This window comes from Porcisia hertigi, chromosome 11, assembly GCF_017918235.1.
Source record: "Porcisia hertigi strain C119 chromosome 11, whole genome shotgun sequence".
NCBI lineage: Eukaryota > Euglenozoa > Kinetoplastea > Trypanosomatida > Trypanosomatidae > Porcisia > Porcisia hertigi.
In genome coordinates this window covers 198,381-223,011 of record NC_090570.1, presented here as the reverse complement: position 1 = coordinate 223,011, position 24,631 = coordinate 198,381, and the positions used below count along the sequence as shown (strand labels likewise).

Below are 24,631 nucleotides of genomic sequence, written 5' to 3'. Positions count from 1 at the left end.
TGGGGAGGCTGGCCACACACACACACACACACCTGCGACACGTTTGTTTACTTTTGAGGGAGAAAGATGAGAGAAAAAAGGGCAAGAGAAGAGGCGTGCGGCCTCGAAGCAGCAGCAGCCAAATGGGTGTGGCAGTGGAGCAACAAAGATTCGGTTGTTGAAAGATAAAACGAAAACAAACGGAGTCAACGAACGAGAACGCGTGGGGACGTCCACCTTTCCTCCCCTCCCATCTCCCCTGCCGCACTGCTGCGTGGCCGTGGATTACACCTTTTTTCCTAGTTTTCTGTGGCTTCCCGAGCCTCATCAGGAACTCCACAAAAACGCAGTCCTTCTTCGCTTTTTGATGGGATGCACGCCAACCGTCTCGCTCCCGTGTCTTTAAATGGAGAGTATTTGAAAAAAAAGGGGGAAAACAAAGGATAGCGCCAATAGCGCTATGCTACTAAGTAACTAAGTCATGGGCAGGGGAAAGAAGGGGGAGGGGGAGGGGGGAGGACATCAAAACTTTTTTCCGTGCGAGTACTTCTCGTCAGCTGAACACCCCCAGCACACCTTTTCCTCCCCTCCTCCTAGTCATTCTCCCCTTCCTCATCCCCTTTTTTTTGGCGCGTCTTCAAAGAACGTGAAAGGCTGGGTGCTGTACCCGAAAGGCACAGAGTCGCCCCTTCAGACACCTCCCCTGGTAACCTCCAGCCACGTCACGGCAGGGACCATCAAAAAAAAGGGGGTGAGTGGGTAAACATCACCGGAGATGTGCCATGCAGCGATCATGGGGAATATTTTACACAACAGAAAAAAAAAGGAGGAAAACAAAAGAGAATTCTGTGCATCTTTCCCCCTCCCCCTCCCCCTCCCCCTCCCCCCCCCCATTACGGATCAGCATGCAGACCCACAAAAATAGGCGCGTGGTGGTCGTCCCCATTGCCCATTAAGGAACTAACAAAGTGAACGAACGATGGATAGCCAGCGAGTCAGCCTGCGGTGCGGAGTTAAACCCACCACAACCACCACACGTTTCCTCTTTTCCTTCAGCCTCCCGTGCTTCCTTCGATGCAACCACGTGCGCCATGAGGCGCCGCGTGGTGTGGTACATATATATATACATATATATGCAAGTATAGGTTCCGTGTTTTGTCTATTGTGAAGCGTCCGTCTCACATGGTTCTTTTTGTTTTTAGAGTGTTTTGCCTCCTCCCCCTCCAAGTGAAAGGGGTGTAGCTACTACTGTCCGACTCCACAGACACACACGCAGAGGCATACACAAACTTCTTGTCGACCCTCCTCTGCCGCCTCCTCACATGAAACTCTTGCGGGGGAGGGGCGAAGGAACGCAAAGCAGAGAGATGTGTGAAAGGAAGACCGCCCAAAACACACCCCAGCTAACAATGTAAAGGGGGGGGGGGCCCTCCCCCTCCATTGTTTTTCCTTTGGGTCTTCGTGGTGTGGAGATGTGATACGTTTCCCCCTGCTCTGGGAAAGTTGGCTTCTTTCAAGGCTTCCTGTCTCATTCTCCCTCCCTCTCCCTCCCTCTCCCTCCCCCGGTTCAAACGCATCGCCCATACGCCCACGAACATACACGTACACCTCAAAGGGGTTGTATCACTTCAGAAGATATAAGACGATAGCCAAAATGATCACCACCGCACCGAACATGACAGGAGGCGGGACAAGGTATCCGCCTCCCTTGTAGCGGCGCAACTCATCGCGGTTGGTCTCTGACCACTTGGGGGCCGGTGCATTTGTCCTCTTGGACTTTTCCTTTTGCGCCTTGGACTCCTCCGGGTCCACGCAGCCAATGATGAACGTTTTGCTTTTCACCAAAGCAGTGCTCGAGTGCCCGATGCTCTCAAAGGAGTTCGTGATATCGGTGCCTGCCATATCCCGGATGGGGTCGAAGCCGCCAGGGTGCTCGTTGAGAAACTTGGTCACATCGAGTACCTTGTCATACATCACCACCCAGCAGTCGTCGTCACTTGTGTGCTTGGTGATCTCTGCCCACGAAAACATCTGCAGCTCCCTCTGAGACATGGTGAAGAAGTCGAAATCAGAAACGATTCGCGTTGATCAATGTGTGTTACAAATAAGCGCACAAAACCCCGTCGGTGTGCGATTTTGTGTGTACGCCTATCTGTGTCTGTCTGTCTGTCTGTCTCAGTGGTTCGAAGATCATGTCAGACCCTGCCACACTGGACAAGAGCGGGGGAAGAGGGGGGGGAGGGGGGAAGAAGAACAAAGAAAAGCTACAAGAAACAATAATCGGAAGAACACACGCACAAACGAGACGAGAAAGAGAGACAGAGAGAGAGAGAAAAAGAGTTCTGATAATGAGCGATGGAGAAACTAAGGGGAAGGAAGGAGGGAAGAAAGGAAAGGATTTGAGAGACTCGATGGGTGATATGCACCTACACACACGTGCACGCTACAAGTGCTGCGAGTACAATCCCGGCAAGTGCAACAGAGAACGAGAAAATGAAGAAAAAAAAGGGGGAGGGATTGCATACACACAAACAGCACAAAGAATCCAATTCAGAGTACACATGCGCGTGATGGTGAGTAAGCGAGGGGTAGAGGGGGGGGGGGGCAAAGAGAAAGGAGGAGCAGATAAATGAAACGTAGAGAACAACGAGCAAGTGTGCGAGGAGGAGAGCAGGATGGGTGCGCACGAGAAGAAAAGACAGACGCCCGTTTGTCTTTTGAGGGCACTGAGCTAAGAAGCACCGGCGCCGCACGACACGTTGTAATCGTCTGCTGTGTTGCGGGAGAGGTCAACGGCAGTGGAAGGGTAGGTGGGCACTGAGAAGGGTGCGCACAAACTCACATCCGGCGCAGCATCGAATATCCTTGCTCAACAACGTCAAGAAGGTCTCCACTGTGGTGGTCTTATTTTCATTGATGTTCCTGTGCACATGCGCGCCACACCGCATCATGTCCGATGCTTTCTTTTTTTCCGATCATCTTTTCTGAGCTGCGATCTCTCGCAAGGAAGGCGGGGAGCGGACGGTCAAGAAACCCTTTTTTTTTGCGTTACCTGAGAGGTCCTGTCGCTGACGCGTAGGCCACGCTATGGAAGGAAAAAAAAGGGGGTCTCCAATGAAAAATAAAAAGTAGTAGTTTATTCATAAAAAGGAGAGAGAGCGGGGCGACAGGCAAAGCGAGAAATCCACCGAAGACACCAGCGCACACACACACACAGAGATATATATAAATGCATGGATGGTAGAAATTGCCCTCGAACAACGGGACACGGTGACTGCCGCCGTAAACAGGTTGGGCCATCCGTTAGTGATGGTCTCGTACTACCTTAGAGCTTCCGCCGCCGCATGATCCACTCCGGCCTCTCAGTCTCGCACCTTTAACCACCCGTGGTTATGCAGGAGGAGGAGGCACAATAGGGGGGGAGGGGAGAGAAAAGGGAGCCGCATAATTGAAGCCGACAAACACACGTCCATCGGGCTTCACAGCCTGCTTGCTGGGGGGTGCGTGGTGGTCGTTGTACTCAACGCGTGTCGTTCCCTCGTCACTCAGGGCTTAAGAGGTAAACAGGGAGACGATCTAGAGAAACAGAGACTCAGCTGAAAAGGGGGAGAGGAGAAAACAGAAGATGCATCCAAGTGAGGCGGTGAAGGCAGTCCTGCCCCGGCACCGCGCCACACGCCCGAACATTTCGAGTTCAATCATGCATCTATGCATACATACATATATATATATATATGCATATATATATGTCAGCAGGGGAAATACACTCTTCGATCCTTTCTCTCATTCCCGTCCCGTGGCGCTCCCCCAGCAGGAGCAAGAAAGCATATAAGGGAGGCTCCATAGTGGACGCACCGCACAGCACGGCCACCACCCCACTCGTTCCCAACGACAGAAACACCCCAGAAAGAGACACGGTGACGCACGCAGACGGGGAGAGGTGGGAGAGAGCAGAAGACAAGAAAAATGGCAGGCGCCGGCAACACACAGCACCGCCATCCGCTCCTCTGCGACACCGCGGTGGCGCATCTCAAAATGAGAAGACCGTGTTTTCGATGCGACTGCTGGCACCATCTTGGCCACGGTCACCACCCCCCGCCACGTCTACCCGCTGAGAGGTCGGTTTGGACATCTGCGAAGTGCTCGCAGAAAGCGTCCCGGGGGCACTCTTCACAGCGGGACATGGTGGCGAGGGCACGGATGGGGTGGCTTGTGGACAAGCGGCAGCAGAGACGGCGACAACAGTCTCCACCCGGCGCCGCGCTTGGTGAAAAGCGTCACTCGTCCCCAACTCCGCCCGGGCTCGCTTTGTCACCGGCGGATGCGACAGGCTCGCACGGGATGGAGAAATCGTCTGGCTGCTTGTTGCAGCCCTCAACGCCCCCATCACCGAGGGGCTGTTTGCGCTGCCGAGCGCTTCCTCAGCGCGGCGCCTGCGCTCCTGCATCACACGCGCGGTCAGTGTAGGGGCCAATGCTGTCACCCCCTCGGCGTCCGTCGCCAGCGAGTCGTAGAGATGCGCATCCGGCTCAGCTTGGCTGACGAATCCTCGACCGTCGCTTGAAAGAATGTCCTCGGACTCCAGCCGAAGCCGCCTGGGGGCAGTCGACGGCGCACCCGCCTTTGCGCCGCCTGAGCTGTCGCCAGAGGTAGGTGAAGGAGCAGCGACAGCGCGTACCAAGAATACACGCGGACGCTTCAAGTGATCGAGGCAGTCAAAGCGAATGCGTTGGTCCAGGTACATGCCCACCTGAAGCGCATCCACGCCCTCGCCGCGCAAGAGCACAGAATCGTGCAGTCCGCAATCAACAAAGGCACCAAACATTGTGACGCTCTGCACGACACCCGAGAGCAGCTGACCCGGACGGAGATCTTTCACGTCGCAGACCTCGCGGCGTAGTAGTCCAGCGTGCAGCAGCGAGGCACGTGGATCCAATGCCGGGTGAAGCAGCTCTTGGCGTAACAGCTCCAGCGTCTCTACGCTACACAACAACTTTTCAGAGGCCAAATCAGTAAGCTGGGAGGCAGACATGCGCTCAAGGCGCTTGGCGACCTGCTGGCGGATGCGTGCGGCATCACCTGCTTCCTCCAGCTTCTCGGTCACCGCCCCGTCGTCTCCCAGCTGGCCTGCCATGTACAGAGACACGAGTCGGCGCACCAGCGGGTACGACTCGGGGTGAATGTTCGTGTTGTCGAGTGGTTCTGGCGAGTTGGGGAAGCGGAAAAAGCCTGCAATCTGCTGGTAGACGCTCTCCGTCATGGCCGGCACCCGCCGCAGGTCTTCGCGACTAAGAAGCTTTCTCGCGTGACGAGCCAGCACGATTTGGTCCACAATCCTCTTGCTGATGCCAGGGACTTTCTCCATGACGCAGCGGTTCGCGCTAGCTGCGTTGACACCGACCCTGGCGACGCAAGACCCCAGCACGTAGTTCAGCTCCTTCATCAGATCCTTCTCGTTGACGTCGTGTTGGTACATACCAATGCCCATGCTGCGCACCGGAATCTTCACCAGCTCGCTTAGCGGGTCCAGCACACGGCGGCCGATGCTCACTGCGCCACGGTACATGACGTCGAGATCGGGAAACTCCTCCTTCGCAATATCAGAGACCGAGTACACACTCGCACCCGCCTCGCTCACAATGGCGAACTCGACATCTGTCCACTGCTGCTGCTTAATGATGTCCGCCACCAATTCTGTCGCGCGGCCAGACGCTGTGCCGTTGCCAATGACGATCTTATTCAGCTTCCTCGACTCGACCACCTGAATGACGTAGCGCCGCATCTTGTGCTCATCCATGAGTGTGCAGGTGAAAAAGGTCTCAACAGCGCCGTGCTCGTCCAAGGCTACGCACTTCACGCCATTCGCCAAACCAGGATCCATTGCCAATATGCGGGAGCGGGTGAGGGGTCGCTGAAGAAGCATGTGGTGCAGGTTGTGGGCAAAAACAACGATGGCCTCCTGCTCGGCGCTTTTCTTCAAGTCTCGACGAATCGAGAAGTGTGTTTGCTTTATGAGGTGGTCATAAGCAGCCTGCAATCCATCCTGTATGATCTTACGTGCATATCGCCAGTCACCCAAGACGCGGAAGGAGCCAACGCGGCCCTCTGCGGTACCCTCGGAAGACGACGACGACGACAACGACGAGGGCGACGACAGCAATCGATTCAAGGCGGGGTACTGCTGGCGAACGGCATGCATAAACAGCCCGTGGCTCTTTGGGCCTGTCACCATGTCTACCTTTAGCGCCCCTTTCGCCTCGCCGCGCTCCAGCGCCAGCACCACGTGCGCCGCGACCCGCTGGACCGACCATGACTTGTTGTCGTAGTAAGCAAAGTGCTTGCGCAGCGCTTCGAAGCTCTCCTTGTGGAGCTCCTTTGCGACCTTCTTGCGCGGCTTCGTCATCATCGTGGACGACAGCCGTGCCGTGTGACGACAGTACTCGCTAAGCCGGCGCCGCAGCTCTTCGCTTCGCTGCACATCCTCCGCAACGATCGCCGTGAGCAGCCGCTCCCCATCGTCAGTGCGACGCACCAGTGCACTCAATTCATCGAGGCGAGCTTTGCACTCGGGGTCTTCAGGGTTGAACCCAAGGAGGGCTGCCGCGTACGGGCCCAACCCCGCAGCGCGCCCTCGAGAGGCAAGGCTTGTTCGACGCTCCTTGTACGGCTCCCATGCATCCTCGAGCTGGCTTACATGTGTCATGGACTTGAGAGCTGTGTGGAGCGCCGGTGTCAGCAAGCCACGGCTTTCCAGGCTCCGCAGCATGAACTGACGACGGCGGTGCACCTCAGCGACCTCCTTGGCTGTATCCATGACGAGTCGTAACTGCGTCTCGTCCATGCGGCCCGTCTCGCCCCGTCGATACCGTGCCAAGAAGGGGACGGTGGCGCCCTCTTTCGCCTGCGCCAGCACAAACTGGACGGCGTGAAGCGGAAGCATCAAGCGTGCGCTTGTCTGCCGATACGTCTCCTCAGGAGACAACTCGTATTGTTTATTGTAGACCTCCTCCTCCTCGTGGACATCATGAGCGTCCGTGTCTGAGGCATCGCTGCCGCCCCTCTGCGAAGACGGGCGATGTGTCACATCGGTAGCGGTTATAGCGGAGCCCGATGCCGATACACCTACGGTGGTGTCGTTAACACCATTAACCTCAGGAGTAGGTACCGTAGCGCCGGCACGTCTCGTGTATTTCCTCTTCCCGGTTGCCGGCAACGCCTTGCGCGCTGCCTGTGCCTTCTTAGTTCGCCTCGGCGTTGCCGCGTTGTCAGAATTGACTCTCATGACCGCCTCCTCAGCGGAACAGCCGGAGACTTTGGTCGATGCCAGTGCCCTACTCGACGCGCTAAAACTGAGAGACGGGCGGGTGAGGGCCAAGACGCTGCAGGATGAGCCGTGGCGAGCACTCAATGCGTAAACTGTGGAAGCAGACAAAAAACTGCGCGCGTGGTAATGCGTAAGAAACAGAGGAGACGTACGAAGGCTTCGAAGGGGAGCCGTTGCACTGTGTCGATGGCACCACAACGAATTTCGCGCCGAAGACCTTGACAACGACGACGACGACGCGAACGTGGATGCTGCGCAGCGTGTCGACGGTAACAGCGTGGGCGCCGGCGCCAACAACCGCAACAGGCACAGCGCGGGTACACCGCAAGTATGGCGCGACAAGAGTGATGTGTGATATCGAGGGCAGCACTTCTGTTGGCTGGGCCGGAGAGCACACAGTCGATCACGCAACGATGATAAAATGCTTGTTCTCGCTCCTCTGTTGACACGGGGGCCCGAAACACCACCACTACACATCGGCATTTAAAATCGAACCTCCGCCCTTTTAATTGGTTGATGGTTGCGCGTCAAAGGCAGAAACCACAGCTCAGGGAGTTCGTTTTTCACTTTCCCAAATCAGCTGCACGCATGCACGAGCGGGGGGGGAGGGGGGGAGGGGGGGGACCTAGTATGTGTTCCTGTGATGTAGAGAGGCCCAAGGAAGCAGCACTGGTGCGTGCGGTAATGCGACACCCACAAACCACACGCGTAAATTTTTTTTTAAAGAAAAGACCTCGTGCCCTTTTTTTCTTTAGAAGGCACAACAGATCAGTGAATGCAAAGATAAAGATGTGAGAGGGCAGTCGAGGGCAAACGTGCGCCTACGCCTCCCTGCCTTATGCCTTGTACAGATATATATATATTTTTTTTTAACGCACGCTGCCAAAGAAAAAAAGAAGGGTCTACTTAAAGCACGTGTGAATGGGAGGAGGATAGGACAGGGCAGAGAGACCACTTTGTGTGTATGTGCCTGTTTCTTGCAGCTCCTGTGGAACGCAGAGAAAGAGAAATAAGAAAGACGGGAGATGCGGCGATGATGCGTGTAGCGTGGTGGGTGGTGGTAGTGTCGCTGCTGTGCACCCCCTCCCCCCGCCTTTCTTATTATGGAAGTGAATGTGAACTCTTCTTTGCTGTTTTCACTTTTGTTTAGTGTTGCTTACACTTCTGTTAGACGTCACCTAGGCAGCAGGAGGGAGGAGGGGGCAGAGGAGCACAGAGGGAGAGGGAGTAGCAAAGTGGTCACAATGGCGGACAAGTAAAAAGAACTAAGCGAGGCAGTACCCTATGTGGTGGGTGGATGGGTGGGCGTTTGGTGAGAACGAGAAGGAGGAGGGGGGAAGGTGGAGGTCCCTCCCTTTGGCGCGCATGTACGTTTGCTCTCCTCCTTTTTCGGTTGGATCTTCTCTGTTCGTCTTCCTTTTCCCCCTTTCTTTTGCCTTTCGGTAATATATACGCGCAGCCAATATAGTGAACGGTAAAGTGTGTGTGTGTGTGTGTGAGTGTGAGTGTGTGTGTGTGTGTGTCCGTCCGCACGCGTTAATGAACGCGGGATCACACGGCTAAGCTAAGAAAAAAAGGGGGGGAGAAAAGGAAACTAGTTGAAGTCTCAGTGGCGGTGGTAATGACAGGGATGAAGGAGAGGGAGGTTGATGATGAGACAGAGTAAGGGGCCATCGAGACAAGGGGGGGGGGAGAGAAAGACAAACGCTTCTGGGGGACCCTCAGACACTGCGAGTGCTGGGATTAGCACCAGACACACGAGCCACGTGCGAGTTCAGCTGCCGAAGTGGGCGAAGTAAAAACACATACGCACCCACAAAGCAGCGGAGAGGAGAGCGCAAGTTCCCACGAACACACTGGAGGCGTACAACAATAGCGAGCGACCGCCTTCAACACGCACACCCTCCAATAGGGGGTAAAGCAGCGGCTCGGTGGGAGGGTGGGGCAGCGAGCAAAGTAGACCAGGGCAGAAAGAGGGGAGGGGAGGGAAGGGAAAGGAACAAAAGGCGAATAGGTGAGATACAAGTGCCGAAACAAGAGCAGACATGCATCCATCGCTCGTCACCTGGAGTTCCACCGCTGGCAGCGAGTCAAGCCAGTCCTCTAGTACAAGCAGTCAGTCCCTCAGAAGAGTGCAATGGCGCGGGCCACACCACCACTTTGGTGAACGCATTTGACCCCTTGCGATCTGAGACGAGGTCTGAGCTGTAGTGGTCTCAAAACCGCGCCCCGTGAGGGAGTGTTGTGAGACCACTAGAAATTATCTCTGCACGATACCGCGCACCGTCACCATACCACCACCTAAAATACGATACAGTACAGCGCGCCCCCGCTCGCCAAAGCCGGTCACTATCCCATCCAGCCCCCACCCCACCATCCCCCCCCACGGCGATTCAGCTATGACGTGCACTGCTGCCTCGGAGTACAACATCATTGCATGGCACCGGTGGCTGGCGCAGCGAGGGGGGGGGGTCAAGTACCCGCTTTTTTTTCTTTTTTTGTCATTTCCAGGTCGGAAAGAGCGCCATCCAATCGATTGCATCCGTGCACGTCTGCCGTGTTTCGGTAGGATTTGCATGCACCCTTTGCGAGTTGTTGGATCGCCGCTCCCATAGTGTCCCTTTGCAATGGGAGTGCCGAGTACATGGCCCTACTTGCCACTGTCGCATCCACATTGGCACCCCGTGCGGCGGTGGCGGCTCACCCACCCCACTCCACCCCACCCCCTCCGAAAATCCGGTGGGGTTGTTCCTGTCGCATGCCTATACTGCACACCGGGAAACCATAGAGAACGCTCTCTGCATTCTCCCACTTCGCTCTGCAAATCGCTCGTCAAGCACCGGTGGTCACAAGAGCAGCTCGTGGTTCCCCATGGTGGCAAGAAACATCCTCCTCAGCCCACCGCCCCTGCCGGTCTCCACTTTGTTCCACAGGACTCGCCCCCCGGAAAAGGAAAAACGGAGGAGGGAGGGAGGGGGGGATGAATGAAGGAAAAAGTTAAGGAAAACTAAAAAAAGAGAGAGTGACACATTGGAAACAGGTTTGCGGTAACGCGATAGACCTTTTTTGAATCTCCCTTTTTTTTGGCGGAGGGGGTCAATCCACGTCTCTCTGGTGTTGTATCGCATCTCCCCAGCCTCGGCGCAGTACTCAAAAAGTAAGACAAAGAACGAAAGATGTAGGGGAACCCCTTTCATCTGACTGTGTACAGGCAATTCCCTGAAGACAAAGCTGCACTCTCTCTCCCCTCCTCTTTTATCTTTTGTGGGGGAGGGGGGAGCCGTTTTCTTTTCGTTTCCCACATGCCCCCCGCTCCCCCCTGGTGAAAATCCCTGTACTCCAAAAAAAAGCAGGAGACACAGAGATAGAAACGTGTACACCACAAAACTAAGTGCTTGGCATATTAATTAGAATATAAGTAGGAAACAAAAAGGGCGAAAAAAAAGAAAAAAGGGAAAAAACACGAAAAAAAAACGCCGTCTTGGTTTTTTTTATGGAGAAACTTTTTTATCCAAGGTAGGAGGAAGAGGGGGCCCGCAGTTGCGGCACCGCCTCCCTCCTCCTTTGCTCCTGTTTCAAATGAATGTCTGTCGCTCTGTGTCCATGTCCTTTTTGTTCCTCTGCGCGCCCGCGCCCGCGCCCGTGCGCGATTCCCGTGTGTGCGTGTGTGTGTGTGGAAGAGAGAAAGAAAGGAAGGCTTCGCGTACACGTTCGTTGGTGCCTCCCATTTTCTTCTTTGGTGGCGTGGCCACCTTCATGGTTCTTCAGAAAGAAGCGCAAGCGGGAGAGCAGCAGAAGGGGTGGGACAAGAGAAGCGACACCTTCGAAGAAGAAAACGGCATGTGGCCGGCCAATGGGGAGGTAGAGGGGGGGGGGGGATGGATGGATGGAGAGGTGCGTATCCGAACACAAAAGAAAGCAGACGACAAACTCTCTATTTTTTTTTTACTTTTGAACCGTCGCTCGCATGTTGCAGCGCGGAGAGTGTGAGAGAAATCGACTCATAAAAAAGGGAAAGTGGAGGCACGCCGCTATTTTTTGCCCCTAAGTGAAGGGGATCACCTCAGCCAATTGAATGAGAGAACCCACCGCACAGCCAACTAGCAGACACACGCCTGTCAACTGGCCCGCCATGGCACGCTCGCCCTCGGTGGAGAGGCTTGGGGTATCAGGGCTGTACACCATCGATAGCGTCCCCACGAACCCATTCGAGAGGCCTGTGATAACTGTGAATACGTAAACCGCCGCCTTGGACGGAATCGTGTGTGTCGCGCACAGGAACAGAAGAGGAACCAAGACGATGCGCACAATCGAGGCAATCAGGATCACCTTCCTTGGTGTCCACAGCCGCCTCGACAGGGTCAACAGACGACCAAGGAGGTCAGCGAAGTTGAAGGCCGCCATGACGAAGGTCGTGAAGGTTCCGTCCGCACTGTCTGCGGCGAGGATGATACCTGGGTACACGAGATACGTGACGCAAAAGGCCAAGAAGCACGCGATCATCATTGGGTAGATTTTCTTGACGACTGGCCACAGTTTCACCTCCTGCAGCAGCTCCGCCGTCGTCAAGTTTCCGTCATCCCCAGCACAGGCGCCATTTAACTTCTTCTCGAGTGCACCTTTCGGCAGAGACACGACATGGGCCTCCACCTGGGCGGAGGTTATTAGTGGATATGAAGAGTTAGCGGCCCCTGCTTGGGTTACCGGCTCCATCTCATGATCCTCTCTGGGGTGGATGAGGACGTGGTCGTCAAAGAGGGTGTTGGGGTGGTAGCGCACCCTATTTCCACTCGCTGCCACATTGCCAGGGACCATTTCCAGGAGCATCCCCGCGTTACCCTGCTCAGAATCCGAGTCAGTCAAGCAGCCAGAGGCAACGCCGCCTTGTGATCCGGCGGCACCGCGTTTGCTACACGTTCCTCCATTAGACACCTCCTTCACGGCTTGGCGGGGGCGGTAGATGTTGGCCCAAGGGCTGCGGCTCGAACGGAGCTCGGCAACATGCTTCCGTGCATAGGAGTTGTACAGCAGCGCTGCGAGGAGCACCCCGGCAAGGAAGATGATGCCCATTGCCAGGCAGAAGTAAATGAGAGACTGCAACAAAACAGCGTCGTAGGACTCGGGCATGCTCGCCCTCAAGATGATCTGCAGCAAAGACACGAGCGCCCCGGAAAGTGGCGAGCCGATCAACATGCCGGTCAGTGCGGTGGGTGGGCATGGGGCGAAGAGGGCGTACCCGGTGTTCTCGAAGTAGGCGCGAGCGGCACCGCCAATGTATGCCATGATCATCATCGCCGCGATCGCGCCGTACTCGGGCGTGTGCGTGTGCGGCATGATGAGGATGACGAACAGTTCAATCAACATCAGCACGCAGCTCACCTGAAGGCGGAAGAGCAGCGAGAAGCGACACATGAACGAGGTCAGATTTGTAGGCTCATGAATTGCCTGCGCCACGATTGTGACTACTGTGTAAAAGTTGAGAATGTTCTTCCAAAAAACAGGCGAACGCGGTTCTGCGGCTTCGCTGCCAGCGAGGTACTTGTAGTAATCCAGCATGAAGCTCGGGGCACTGTTGATGGCGTTGACGCCCATCACCATGGTCATACCGAGCACAAGGCTTGTGCCCACCATGGCCACCTCCGGCAACGTCGGCATCACTCGTAATTTGTTCGGTGTTTGGGGTAATACAGTAGCGATCCCTTCTTTAAGATTGCCATGTGAACAGCAAGTATGCCGTAAACACACGCGCGTGTGTGTGTGTGTGTGTGTGTGTGTACTGGGGGCGGTGGGGGAGGGGAGGGGAGGGGGGGGGGGGCTGTGAATAACAAGACCGCCGAGGAGCAGCGCTGACAATGCAAAAACCAAAATCTCAAGGGAAGACAGGAGACGGAGAGGCGAGTGGAAACGAGAGAACCCGAATTCCTAATGTGCCATTGAAAGAGAGAAATGGGGCCAGACGCTTCAGTAGTGAGCGGGAGAACAGCCGCCCAGAGAATGGGTCAGGAGTACGTGGGGAGAAGGAGAGGGCCGTTTTTAAACGGGGAGTGAAAAAAAAAACCTCGAATCCAGTGATTGCATAAATAAAGGGGAAAAGGAGGGAGAGAGCAAGCCGGAGGGGGGGGGGGCACTGGCCCTGCAGTGCTCCGCACGTTACTCACTTTTTTTCCATGCATGCGCGCGTGAGAAAATGGTGAAAAGGCGTTGGAGGGGGGATGTGCAGAAGAGCTGAGGGGAAGGATAAGTTGACACAGTCCGACACACGAGGGAATGGAGGGAGAGAGCGGGGAGGACCCAGCCGACGCCTCTACATCCTGGAATAAAAAACATAATATTACTCTCATTAAAAGCAGAAGAGGGAGTTCGAAGCCTTGCAGTACCCCGAGGGTACTTAGCCGACATCTATACACACGTACATACGCATATGTGCAAGTGGGGCGGTGGGAACCTTGTTAGGAGACCTCATTCCACCAACGATTTTACTTCATCGTCTTTGGTGAACTCTTTTTTTTTCTGAGAAAAACCCCAAACGACTCACACGGGCTGTATTGTTTGCCCTCGTTGGTTCTCGATGTATCCATAATGCAGGCATACATCATGAACTCCCCTATACACTCTACCATATAAGGTAGCAGTCCCGTCGCACGGCACAAGGAGCCGAGGGCACTCAAAGCAGCGATGCCGACCAGGTCATTGGAGCGAGACCCCCACACCACTGTGCGCCTCAAACCCCCGAGACCATCTTCCTCTCGCCGGGAGCATCTCAGAAACTCCCGTTGTGCTGGTTGCCACGCGGTGTATCCCTCAGGGGGGATGCGATTTAGCCTTCACCACCCGTAGAGGCACATCGAGGGTGGGCGAGATGCGTTTGAGTAAAGTCGACAGCCAGTGTACCATGTGGCTGGTATCGACGTGTTCAGCGTTGCAGATCGCACCGACGCAACGCCATTCACGACATGGCATGCAGACGCGAGAGGCGATGAGTCCGTCTGGATTCCCTACCTAGTGGGTGCGTGACGGCGTCACGCACTCGAAGTGTGGATGAACCGACACCCCCCCCCTCAAAGTCGGCCTCGCACTCTGAGGTGTCCACCCCCACCCCCGCCCGCCTGCCTGCCTGCCACCATCACAGAGGTAGTACTAGCAAAAAATACAAAATGAATATGCCGCTCATGCCGGAAAAAAAAAAGGAGTGTTGACGAGAGAGATCCAAAACGTCTCCACCAGCAACAATACAAGCCCATACACAGACACACATGGACATGTATGCATTTATATATATATGCATATATATATACATACATATTTGCGTATTCATGCATACACGTACCAAGACGATAGCAGCACAAATCTCAAGAAGAATCTGTCCATGTACACCACCCGTCGCACTACAGTGGCTGGCAGCGCTCGAGGTGCTGACGAGCATCCGCAATATCACGCTTCACCTTATTATCATCGTGGATAGCAGTTTGGTCGGTGAAGCCTGGATAGCGAAAGGCATCGACCATCCGCGCCGATGACAGCAGCAATTGTGGCTCCTCCACCGGATTGGCTACCGATGAGCCGAAGCGAACGTCCATCGGTGAAACACGAACGAAGTTATATTATTGCATAGCGCTGCCGAGGATGAGGGCTGGGTGCGTAAGCATAGAAGCTATCACCTCCGGGCGGAGCTCCATGACGGTACGACGCAACGGGGAGGCGAGCGCACCATCCACATCGCGTGGCCAATGCCGGGGTCATGCATGCCTACCACAACGTCCGCAGAGCGACCCATGTGATACTGCTGTAAAGCCGAGTGCTTTTCAAGGTATACCTCCTCCACTCGGAACCCTGCCTCTCGCACCTAACCTGCATATCGAAACGCGTTCGCAATCACGCAGGTGGTCCAGTGCAGAAACAGGACACGCAGTTGATACGGGGACGACGATGGGGATGCCTTCGCTGGACCCCTGCTTCAGAACCTCGAGACATATGACAACGATGCGTGCCGCATCTGCAGTCGCTCCATCTCCTCCACGGATCGGCTTTTTTCCATATGGTGATGCCCGGATACTGTCGCGCAACCCAATCCAGAATATCGCAAAACACGTACGGATCGAGAACAGACAAACGGTGAGTGTGTGGTGGTGGTGGTGAGGCCATCGCAAAAACACACGGTGGACGCAGTGACCGGAGACTGTCTCGGCAACGCCAGTGGAGATGCCACCATGGCCGCCACGTTCGCTTCCATCTCCGCGCAATAACGCAACTGCGAACAGAAAAGAAACGAGCTGTTGTACCTAGACCCGCGGGCAAGCGCTAGTGAAGAAAATGCGTTCGCCAGCGCGGCGCTGAGCTCCACCCTCACATTTACGTCACCGCGGCGGTCTCCCCAGTTGGACTCGGGCCGGTGCAGGAGAATCGTTTGCGTAGGTATGCGCAGCAGCGCGCCGTCCTGCCAGCTTTGGTAGGCGCAGTGAAGCACCCCAAGCGCGTCGGTCATGAGATGAAAGAAGTGGGTGGCGATCCACGCATCCTGAAGAAGCACCGCCATCGCTGATATAACCCGCACCTCCGCTTCTGTGGTGGGAGAGGGTGAGAGTGGAGAGAACATGTCGTCTGTCAAAAGAAACACAGTCCATTCTGCTGCCTGAAACCCTGCGATCCCCGCACAGATGTGCGCATCCGTCAGGCAGATGTGTGGCCCGCACGGGGAGACACAGGACTAGCAGTGGCGGTGTAGCTTGTGTTCGGTAGGTAATGTGGAGAAACTAATACGCCGAACTCCGACTTGTGTGCCGCGCTTGCTCGCTGCCAGCTAGGGGGGAGGGGGGCCTTCATGGAGGATTCTCTGCCACGCGCTCCGCACAGTAGGCCGACAGCGCCGCCACGCTGTTCAGTTTTCCCTCGAGCAACCCACCATTTTGAATAACGCGTTCAGGCTCCAAAGTGAAGGGCTGTGTGGGTTCCATCACAGAAGACTCCTCGGCCGCCAGCGCATAGGCAGCCTCGAGGGGGAGGGGGGGGGGGAGGGGAGGGGGAAGGGGGTTCTGCGGTGCGCCTGGCTGAGAAGACAAGTGCCTCAGTCTGTGGACAGCGCAGATGATGACCAGAGTCGTCGAGCTGTTGCTGTCGTTGAAAGACCGCAACTCCATTTTCATACTAGCCCCAGTCTCATAGCTGCGTCTGCGTCAGGAGTACAGAACAAAAAAAGAACAAAATTGTGGCAACACCGAATCAATAAAAAAGACTCCGGGGCCCGCGCCCTCCTCTGCGAGGCCGCCAAAACCGGTGGCGCAGTGAACCCCAGCTAACCGCCTCAGACATCGACGCAGACGACGAGCATCGACGAGATGCAGGCGGCGCATGTTCTGCCCCGCGTTGGCGGATCGCCTCCAAGATCATCGCACCGCCTTACGACCGATATAAACAAGCCCACCAACGTACACTGCTAGTACTGTTTAGTGTGTGTAGAGTAGTGTAGAAAATGGAGTGCGAACTCATGAAAGCGAGAAGCGCATCACTGCCGATCTGCTTGGCAACCTTCCCTGCCTGTGGCTGTCTTTGTGCCCCACGAGTAGCCGCAATACGGTCAAGGAACACAAACAGAGGGTGAAATGTCACGGGACAGGGGAAAGTGTCTCGTACGAACAACGTCCTTCGTCACATGCGAAAAAAAAAAGAATGCCCCACGATACAAGCCACGGGTTCCCCCCCCCCTCCCTCTTCTCCCCTCCCAGCAATTCGGCAGAGCCCCCCCACCACCACCACACGACTGGGAAGCGCAGTACATCCGGACACCAAAATACTGCATGGCGTGGGAGAGGACTATCAACAAATCAGCACCACTACATGCGAGCAGAGGACCCTCACATCGCAGATGGGGGGAGGGGGATGATATACCCTCCCCCCCCTCCTCCTCTCCCCACCCAAATGATCGTCCTTCTTGGCGTTACTTTGAAGAGCGCAACACCCCCTCCTTAAATTACGTCTTTAGTGTGTTCCCCCTTGTTGTTTCCAAAGAGGGGAGGGGGGGGGTGATGCACATACACACGGACGGAAAGAGAGTGAGTCAGTGGAACACTCAGCCCTTCACATTCCTGCCTCGTGTGTGCGCGTGGGTAATGTCTCGGTTACTGTAAAAGATGAATGGAAGAACAAAATGGGGGGAGAAAGGGAAGTACGCTCGGTCCAATATCCCCTCTCTCGTTCCCCTCCCCCCCCCGTTGAGATGGCACAAACTGGCAGCGGCTTAGTGTGCGCAAATGCAACCCTTACCAGAACCCCCCCCCGGGCCCTGATCATTGAGTCACCACGGCCTCTCTTCCTCTCCCTCTGTGTGTGTGTGTGTGTGTGTGTGTGTGTGTGTTTGTGTGTGCTGGTCGCACGCTGGCGAATGCGTCACTCCTGGTCGAGGTCGTGCATCGCCATCCCAACGACATCCAACTGAATGATATCTGTGCGAGCATTCAGCAACATACCCAAATGCGGTGTCGTTCGGCCCATATCACCGTGGACAAATTCCTTCACGTAAGTTCCCGCCTGCGTCTCGAGGTCGAGCAAGAACCAATGCGTGTTGAGAGGCGTCAGTCTCATTGAGTGGATCAACCGCGGCCGCGGATGCAGTGACCGACGATGAAGCACACGCAGCGGCGTCTTTTGGTGGATTTTCAAGTCTTTTAACGAATGAATAGCACGCACCTTTGGATCGGTTGCCACATCGTCGATGGCGCGACTGGACCAAATAACACACCGATACCGCTTCACTTTGCTCTCCGAATGACGCGCAAGGCGGACAGTGATGTCTCCATCCGTACACCGCATCTGACGCACCTCAACACTACCCTCGTAGCTGGCGTGAATGGCGGCCTCAAGGCTGCGCAAATCGTCCTCTGTGAAGCGCTCGCGGATCGGCGAAACGAGCTCCAACACAAACGGACGCCCCTCACCGAGCATCCGCACATCCACGTCCTCGCGCCCAGCGCTGTGAAACTTGTAGCGACTGTAACCAAACACCAATGATGATGAAGCAACAGACGGGGCAACAGACTGCCAACGTGTGGCGTGGGCACCGCGCTCCACGCTCAAGGCTGCCGCCGACGTCAACACCTCCTCGGTGCTGGTGTTCCTCTCCACCGACTCCAGCGCGCCGGGGGGAACGGGGGGCATATCCGGAAAGAAGAAAGGCAAGAGCGGATTTGCGATGACCTCCTGGAGAGAAAACGACCCAATCCGCTGCCCATTGAGGAACCACGGGGACTGGGACATGTTACGCATCATCTTGCGGTAGCTTCCCATGAGGTAAATATTTGCGTGCTGCGGTTGGCAGGAGACGGTTGCGGCCTCTCTGGTAGCCCTTCGCCAATCCGTTTGGGGCCCATCTCCCACCGACGTCCGTGACTCCCGCATCCAGCCAGCAGTAATAAGATAAGGTACTGCGAAGTCGTATATGACGCTATAGGGGAGCACCTCGGTTGAGCGGTTTCCACAGTACTCGACAGGCATGTGCCCTTCCGTGATGAGGCCCTCCGTGGCGTGATGGCGGCAAAATACGTCGCCAATGAGGCTCTCGCTCGTGCTGCTGTAGCGAAACGCCTGCAGCGCCATAAGAGCAGGCCTGGTCGTGCTGCGATATGGCGCAGATGGCGTAGGAAGAGTGCTCGCCGGCCCAGAAATGGCGGCAGCCGCCTCGGTCCGGGCGTGTTTGACGACGGGTTCTCCCTCAGTGACCTCCTTTCCCACCTCCCCCCTTGCGCTGCCCGACAACCTGACCCCAACCGCGTCAACATACACGGCGAGGCCCGGAAGCTGCGTGGTTCTCGAAATAGCCGCTGGCGACACGCCTGAGGCCGTTACATCGTCGTGAGAGTGCAACAAATAGGGGAGAATTCGTGCACGCAGGTCACTCATGTAAAAGTCTTTGAAATTGCTCAGCTCCTGCTTCACGATCGAAGACGGCAACGGTCGCTCCGTGCCTGTCCCTTTGAGGTCGAAGTAGCGAGTCGCCACAGCCAGCCAGGTGAAAGTAAAACTACGGTTAACGTTGACGTTGATCGTGATGGCCTCGGAATCGTAAAACGGACTTGTCCGCACTGCAGCAGCCGCCAAAGGGGCATGTATGAGGTCAATGAACTGGTACAGCCCCATGCACGCAACGCACAGCCACGAAACTGCGTACTTAGGAGCAGCATCGCCAGCGAGCATACCGTGTGCCGTAGACCCTGCAGTTGTAGTTCCCTCTGCTTGACATAAACCAACTGGCCGTGACACTTGCACGTCGTCGGCCTTCGTGTGAGTCCCTTTCAGGGCACCACGAAAATAGCGACACGCACTCTGAGGCGTCTCATGGACGAGGGTAAACAGTGGGTGGTGGTCGTCGTCCAGCGTCGGCAGTGTGTCGTCGCAAGAGGAAGAGACTGGATCTGATACGCGAGACGACTGAAGCTGACCCATCGTTCGTGGAGGAGGGTAGTCGAACAGTATGGACATTCGAAGAGCACACTGGTAGCATAGGACATCCTTCGGCCTTGTAGCGCTGCCAGGTGCTGCCGTAACAGCGGAAGAGGACATGATATGATGCTGTGCGTGCACCAATAATGAACAGTGGAATTAGTTGTCGTGGCAAGAGAAGTTAGGAAGGTGCATATATTATGCAAGTGTTTGTGCTTTGTGTGTGCGTGTGTGTGTGTGTGTGTGTGTGTTCGGGAGAGAGAGAGAGAGAAATGAAAGAGAGTTGATCATACGAGAACGCACGCACGGCCTCAAATACTAGCACACTTTTGTTCTCTCGCTCTGGGAAAAGCTCGTGCGACTCAAGCGAAAACGTGACCGTATGGGGAATGTAACAAACAAAACACTGACCCTGCCACCCCTCCCACTTCCCCCCCTTTTCTGTGTTTGCTTGGGGTATGGCTTTTGAGGCCTGAGCACGAGAAACCAGAATGCTTTCCATTTTGTTGGAATTTTTTTTCTGCGTTTCTCGTATACCTTCCCCACCCCACCTGGTGTATATTTCCATGCAGCGGGAATTGGGGCCGCTACACCCACCCCCTCACCCCCTACAACATCCCAGCAGTGAACATGCATTTTGATCGGTTCACCAAAGAGGCGAGGAAGGGGGTGCGTGTGATATGAACGCTCGCTATGTAGACGCTATAGTGGCAAAGTAATCCCCCAGGCGACACTGCATCGTTGGCCAATGAACCTCCATTCCTCAAGCACCCACCCACCTCTGCTGTTGGAGACTAGGCCCCACTTATTTATCAGGGACAAGGTAAAGATATAGCACAAAAGAAAAAAAAAAACGCACCACAGGAACCCTCGCTCCTGTCAACATGCATCACCCTCCAAAACGTTCCTGTCTCAACGCATGAATACAATACTACAGGGACTTGTTTGCGCACATAAGTGTAGGGGGTTCGCATATTCCCTCATCGGTCTTGTCTGCGTCGTCTCCCCCCCCCCCTTCCCTCCCCTCCCCTCCCCCATTCCACCCCTCTCCTCAGGCTGAGTGAACCCCTCGCTCCTAAAAGGGGGGAAAAGTAGCAGCGGAGTGAAGACTTGTCACTAGAAGGAAAAAATATATTCTATTACCTATACTGTAAATAGTGCACACGAGGGCCCCTAGGAGAGACCCGGGGAAACCCGAGTGCGAGACTAGCTTTGGGAGGGGTGTGGTGTGTGGTGGTGGTGGTCGTACTAAAACTTATCAAAAACGCCGACGTGCATCTGATCGTGCAAGCGGAGAAACGTGAGGGGAAAAAAACATAAAAATATGCGTAAATAAATGACAGCTGCAGATATTTTTCTGCGCCTCCTCACTCCCTTTTTTATTTCCTTCCGTGATGCTTTCAAGTCTTAACAGTTGTATTATCTGGTCGACTTCTATTCCCTTTTTGAGTCGGGTGTGCGCGGAGACGCAGAGAGCGTCGCATCCGAAGCCGTGTTAGCATTGCCGGCATCATTCATAGGGTGCTGAGCTGGGGTCGTCTCAAAAAAGGTGACGACCTGGCCAGCGAACTCGTCCCGGTGAAAAAAGTAGCAATAAACAAACGCCACAAGAGAGGAGCCGCCGACGACCCCCATGCACAAAAAGACCGTTAATTTTTCTTGAAGTAGAGAGAGAACGGTGAGAGCAGCAAACGACACCAGCGCCACCCCCATCATGAGGTGCAGCCGCCAGCCGTCCATGGGAACACGAAAGGGACGCGGCAGATGCGGGTACAGTTTGCGAAATCGGTAAAACGAGAGTAATATTGCCACAACACGAATACCGTACAGACACTGATCTACCAGCACCAAGGAGCCGAAGCCCAGCACGGTCGAGAAGATCCCAGTGAGGATGGTGTTCAAGGTCAGAGACCAGTGATACGTGCCGAATCGCTCGTTGCGCCGGGAAAGCCATACACCTATCTTTCCGGGAAAGACCTCTGTGAGAGCGATCCCGGAAATAATCCGCGTCGTCGTACAAAGAGCCGCGAGTGTCAGCCCGAACGCAGAGAGGACGCCCCCCAGCACGGTAATGAACTTCAAAGTTTCACCGCCCACCTGGAGCGAGACATCCGCCCAGTACCCCGTGTCCCACTGCGATAAGTCAATCGGCCCTTTGGTTACACTCGCGCCAGTGATTATGGGGGGTACGTAAGTTATTATGGCGAGCTCCAACAGAGGGATGAGGGACTTGATTATGGTTTTCTCCGAATCCTTTACCTCTTCCACGACTGCTCCCGCCTGCTCCAGTCCAGAAAGGCACCAAGAGGCAGTGGAAATAAACGCGGACCACTGGATAGACGGCGGGATGTAGGCCACAGCTGCCCAGTTTACATAAAAGCCGGTGGACAGCTGCTGCATGAGAAACATGAGTACAAACGGCGACACCGTGAACACAGCTAGCACCACACTCACCATGCCCACCGTTTCCACACCAAGCACGTTCAGCACATACGTGAAGAGGAGCATGCCCAGTCGCAGCAACTTCTCCTTTGTCTCGCTGCAGCTGATGGACTCGCACAAGTACTCGGAGAACATCACTGGATAGAGAGCGTTGTCGACAGCAATGTAGACAAGTGACATGATCGCGAAGGAAAGGTACACAGTGCGGTGAAAAGCAAGTTTGATCCACATGAGAAAGCCGGCGTTGGACGGCACCGCAGATGCCAACTCTGCCACAACAAGAACGGTTGGTACACCCATTACCAGAGGAATTACGATGATGATGATGATGGTCAGGAACACCCCACCCCCCTGCACCGACTCTTCGATCCCGTAAGCTCCGCTAACGGTGCATATGTACATCAAACCTGTCAGAAGCACGGTGGAAAGAGGCCTTCCCGGGGGCTGGGCCGCCGCCGCCTCCTCCTCCTCTTGCACTGGCGGCTTCGATACATGGCCCCCAGATGTTCTTGCGCCGTCAGCAGAACCGCTCTTGCGAATGCGGCTCTCGGCAGCGTCGTCCCTTCCACTTAAAACGCCCGGGCCTTCGCACGCATTGGATCCCGCATCGGTGAATAACGTAGCCGGAAGGGGATGCGACTCGCTTGGTAATAGCGGACGGTAAAGATGACTACGAGGTGGATGCTCGAAGAGCTGCCGAATCGTGCGATGCGAGTCGCATGTGCTCATTCACTCAAGCAACTGTCGGATAAAAATGAGCAAAAAAAAAAGAAGGGGCAGAAGATAAATGCATAAACGCACACACACACACACAAACAAACGTGTGACCACGGAGAGTCACGCCGCGTAGTTCTGCGAGGCAGAAAAAGAAGGGGGAAAAACGAAGGCAGCCTCACACTTGAAAACAAACGATAAACCGCGTATGGGAAGAAGGACGCAGATTGTAACACAGCTGAAGCTCCCAAAAACTGGAGGGGGGGTATAGATAGATAAAGATATATATATATATAGATATATATGAGGGGCCGGGGCAGGCGTAGAAAAGACGTTATTGGTGGTCAACAAGTTCAAGCGTAGCTTCTCTTTATTCTGTCTGGTCGAGCCGGGTGAGGGAAAATGCGGCTTCTTCCAATAATAGGGGGGAGTAAGGGGGATAAGTGTAGAAACGTCGGAAGCTCAATATGAAGGCACAACAACAACCGAAGCGTTCAAATGGGGAGGAGGATTCACCTTTCGTGTATATGCGGGAAATGGAGCCAATCAAATAACCAAGATGTGTGCGGTGAACTGCCACTACTCTGGGGGAGGGGAGGGGAGGGGAGGGGAAGAACAGAACAGAAACTTCATAGAAGGGCATAAGTGTTACGCCAACCGGGGGAACACTGCGACGGTGTTACTTTGAGTACAAATAACACACCCATCAATCCGACCTCCTCTCTCAGCTCGACGAGCGCACCTCAATAGCGTGAGGGGAGGGAGGGAGGGGGGGGGGGGCATCCCCCTTGTAGTGCCCTCATTTGCAAGAGCACCGAAGCATTCTCAAGAATGCAGTCCTTTTGCCTGTACGCATGTGGCGATGCAATGCATGACTCTAACACCCAAGTGAAGACACGCACTGGCCATTTTTGAGGGGGGTTTTACTGTTTGTGTGTGTGTGTGTGTGTGTGTGTGTGTGTTGCACCCCTTTTCCCCTCCACCCTCTTCACCCTGCGAGTGAAAGGAAGGGGGAAAACAAGAGAAAAGTGGTCCTACTCGTTGAGAGTAAATGTTGCTTCAGTTGCACAAGCGAGTTCAGACAAAACCAGCGCTGCTCAAAATATATATAAATGCAAATAGCCAAGATATGAAAACCCCTGGAGAGTGTTACACGGTGTCCCTCCCCCCTCTCTCTCTCCCCCTCCCAAAAAAAGTGGGTGGTACGCCTGTGCGCTCTACGCTCAGAGTACCTGCATCACCTCTAGGTGCAAAAAGAGTAGACGCGTAACGAGACAGACGCCAACGAAGAAATGCTAGGCCGTACAACAACCACGGTGGAGACCACATTCATTTAGTAGAATTAACTCTCCCATACGTTGTCTTCTTCATGTTTCGACGACGCCCACACACACACACACACGCACCGAGAGGAGACCAAAGAAGGGATAAATGACCGGCGCGACGAGGTACATCGCTTTCAGTCTCCTCGTTTGCCATTCTCCGCCCATGTCCCTCACACCATCACACTCTACACGCGTGTACACGTCGTGCTTTGGCAGTCTGAGATTCTATCTTTTCGTCCTTTCAAACGGGGGGATGGGGAAGGGAGAGAGGAGAGAGGGAGAGGGAGAACATCTACAGCGAACGCAACAGTGGAATATACTTGACCACCTCTCGATGGCTGAAGGGGAGGGAGTGAGTCGAACATTTAAAAGGGGGAGGAGCATCACAGGTGAATTAAACACAATACTAGCAACGAGC

The 24,631-nt window shown here is 55.0% G+C and overlaps 5 protein-coding genes across 5 annotated transcripts; all 5 read right to left on the bottom strand.

Annotated features, from left to right (window-relative positions):
- Positions 1-1,602: 1,602 nt before the first annotated feature.
- JKF63_07011 (uncharacterized protein) lies at positions 1,603-2,031 on the bottom strand (the record flags this gene model as incomplete). The annotated part of the gene is made up of 1 exon (XM_067902955.1): positions 1,603-2,031. The coding sequence occupies one exon, from the start codon at positions 2,029-2,031 to the stop codon at positions 1,603-1,605; it is 429 nt and encodes a 142-aa protein (XP_067758964.1).
- A 1,978-nt stretch (positions 2,032-4,009) lies between these two features.
- Positions 4,010-7,780, bottom strand: JKF63_07010 (uncharacterized protein; the record flags this gene model as incomplete). Its single annotated transcript, XM_067902954.1, has 1 exon — positions 4,010-7,780. One exon carries the CDS (start codon positions 7,778-7,780, stop codon positions 4,010-4,012), a length of 3,771 nt encoding a protein of 1,256 aa, XP_067758963.1.
- A 3,567-nt stretch (positions 7,781-11,347) lies between these two features.
- On the bottom strand, positions 11,348-12,958 carry JKF63_07009 (uncharacterized protein; the record flags this gene model as incomplete). The annotated part of the gene is made up of 1 exon (XM_067902953.1): positions 11,348-12,958. The coding sequence occupies one exon, from the start codon at positions 12,956-12,958 to the stop codon at positions 11,348-11,350; it is 1,611 nt and encodes a 536-aa protein (XP_067758962.1).
- Positions 12,959-17,683: 4,725 nt separating this feature from the next.
- Positions 17,684-19,852, bottom strand: JKF63_07008 (uncharacterized protein; the record flags this gene model as incomplete). The annotated part of the gene is made up of 1 exon (XM_067902952.1): positions 17,684-19,852. The coding sequence occupies one exon, from the start codon at positions 19,850-19,852 to the stop codon at positions 17,684-17,686; it is 2,169 nt and encodes a 722-aa protein (XP_067758961.1).
- A 1,314-nt stretch (positions 19,853-21,166) lies between these two features.
- On the bottom strand, positions 21,167-22,903 carry JKF63_07007 (uncharacterized protein; the record flags this gene model as incomplete). The annotated part of the gene is made up of 1 exon (XM_067902951.1): positions 21,167-22,903. One exon carries the CDS (start codon positions 22,901-22,903, stop codon positions 21,167-21,169), a length of 1,737 nt encoding a protein of 578 aa, XP_067758960.1.
- Positions 22,904-24,631: the final 1,728 nt, after the last annotated feature.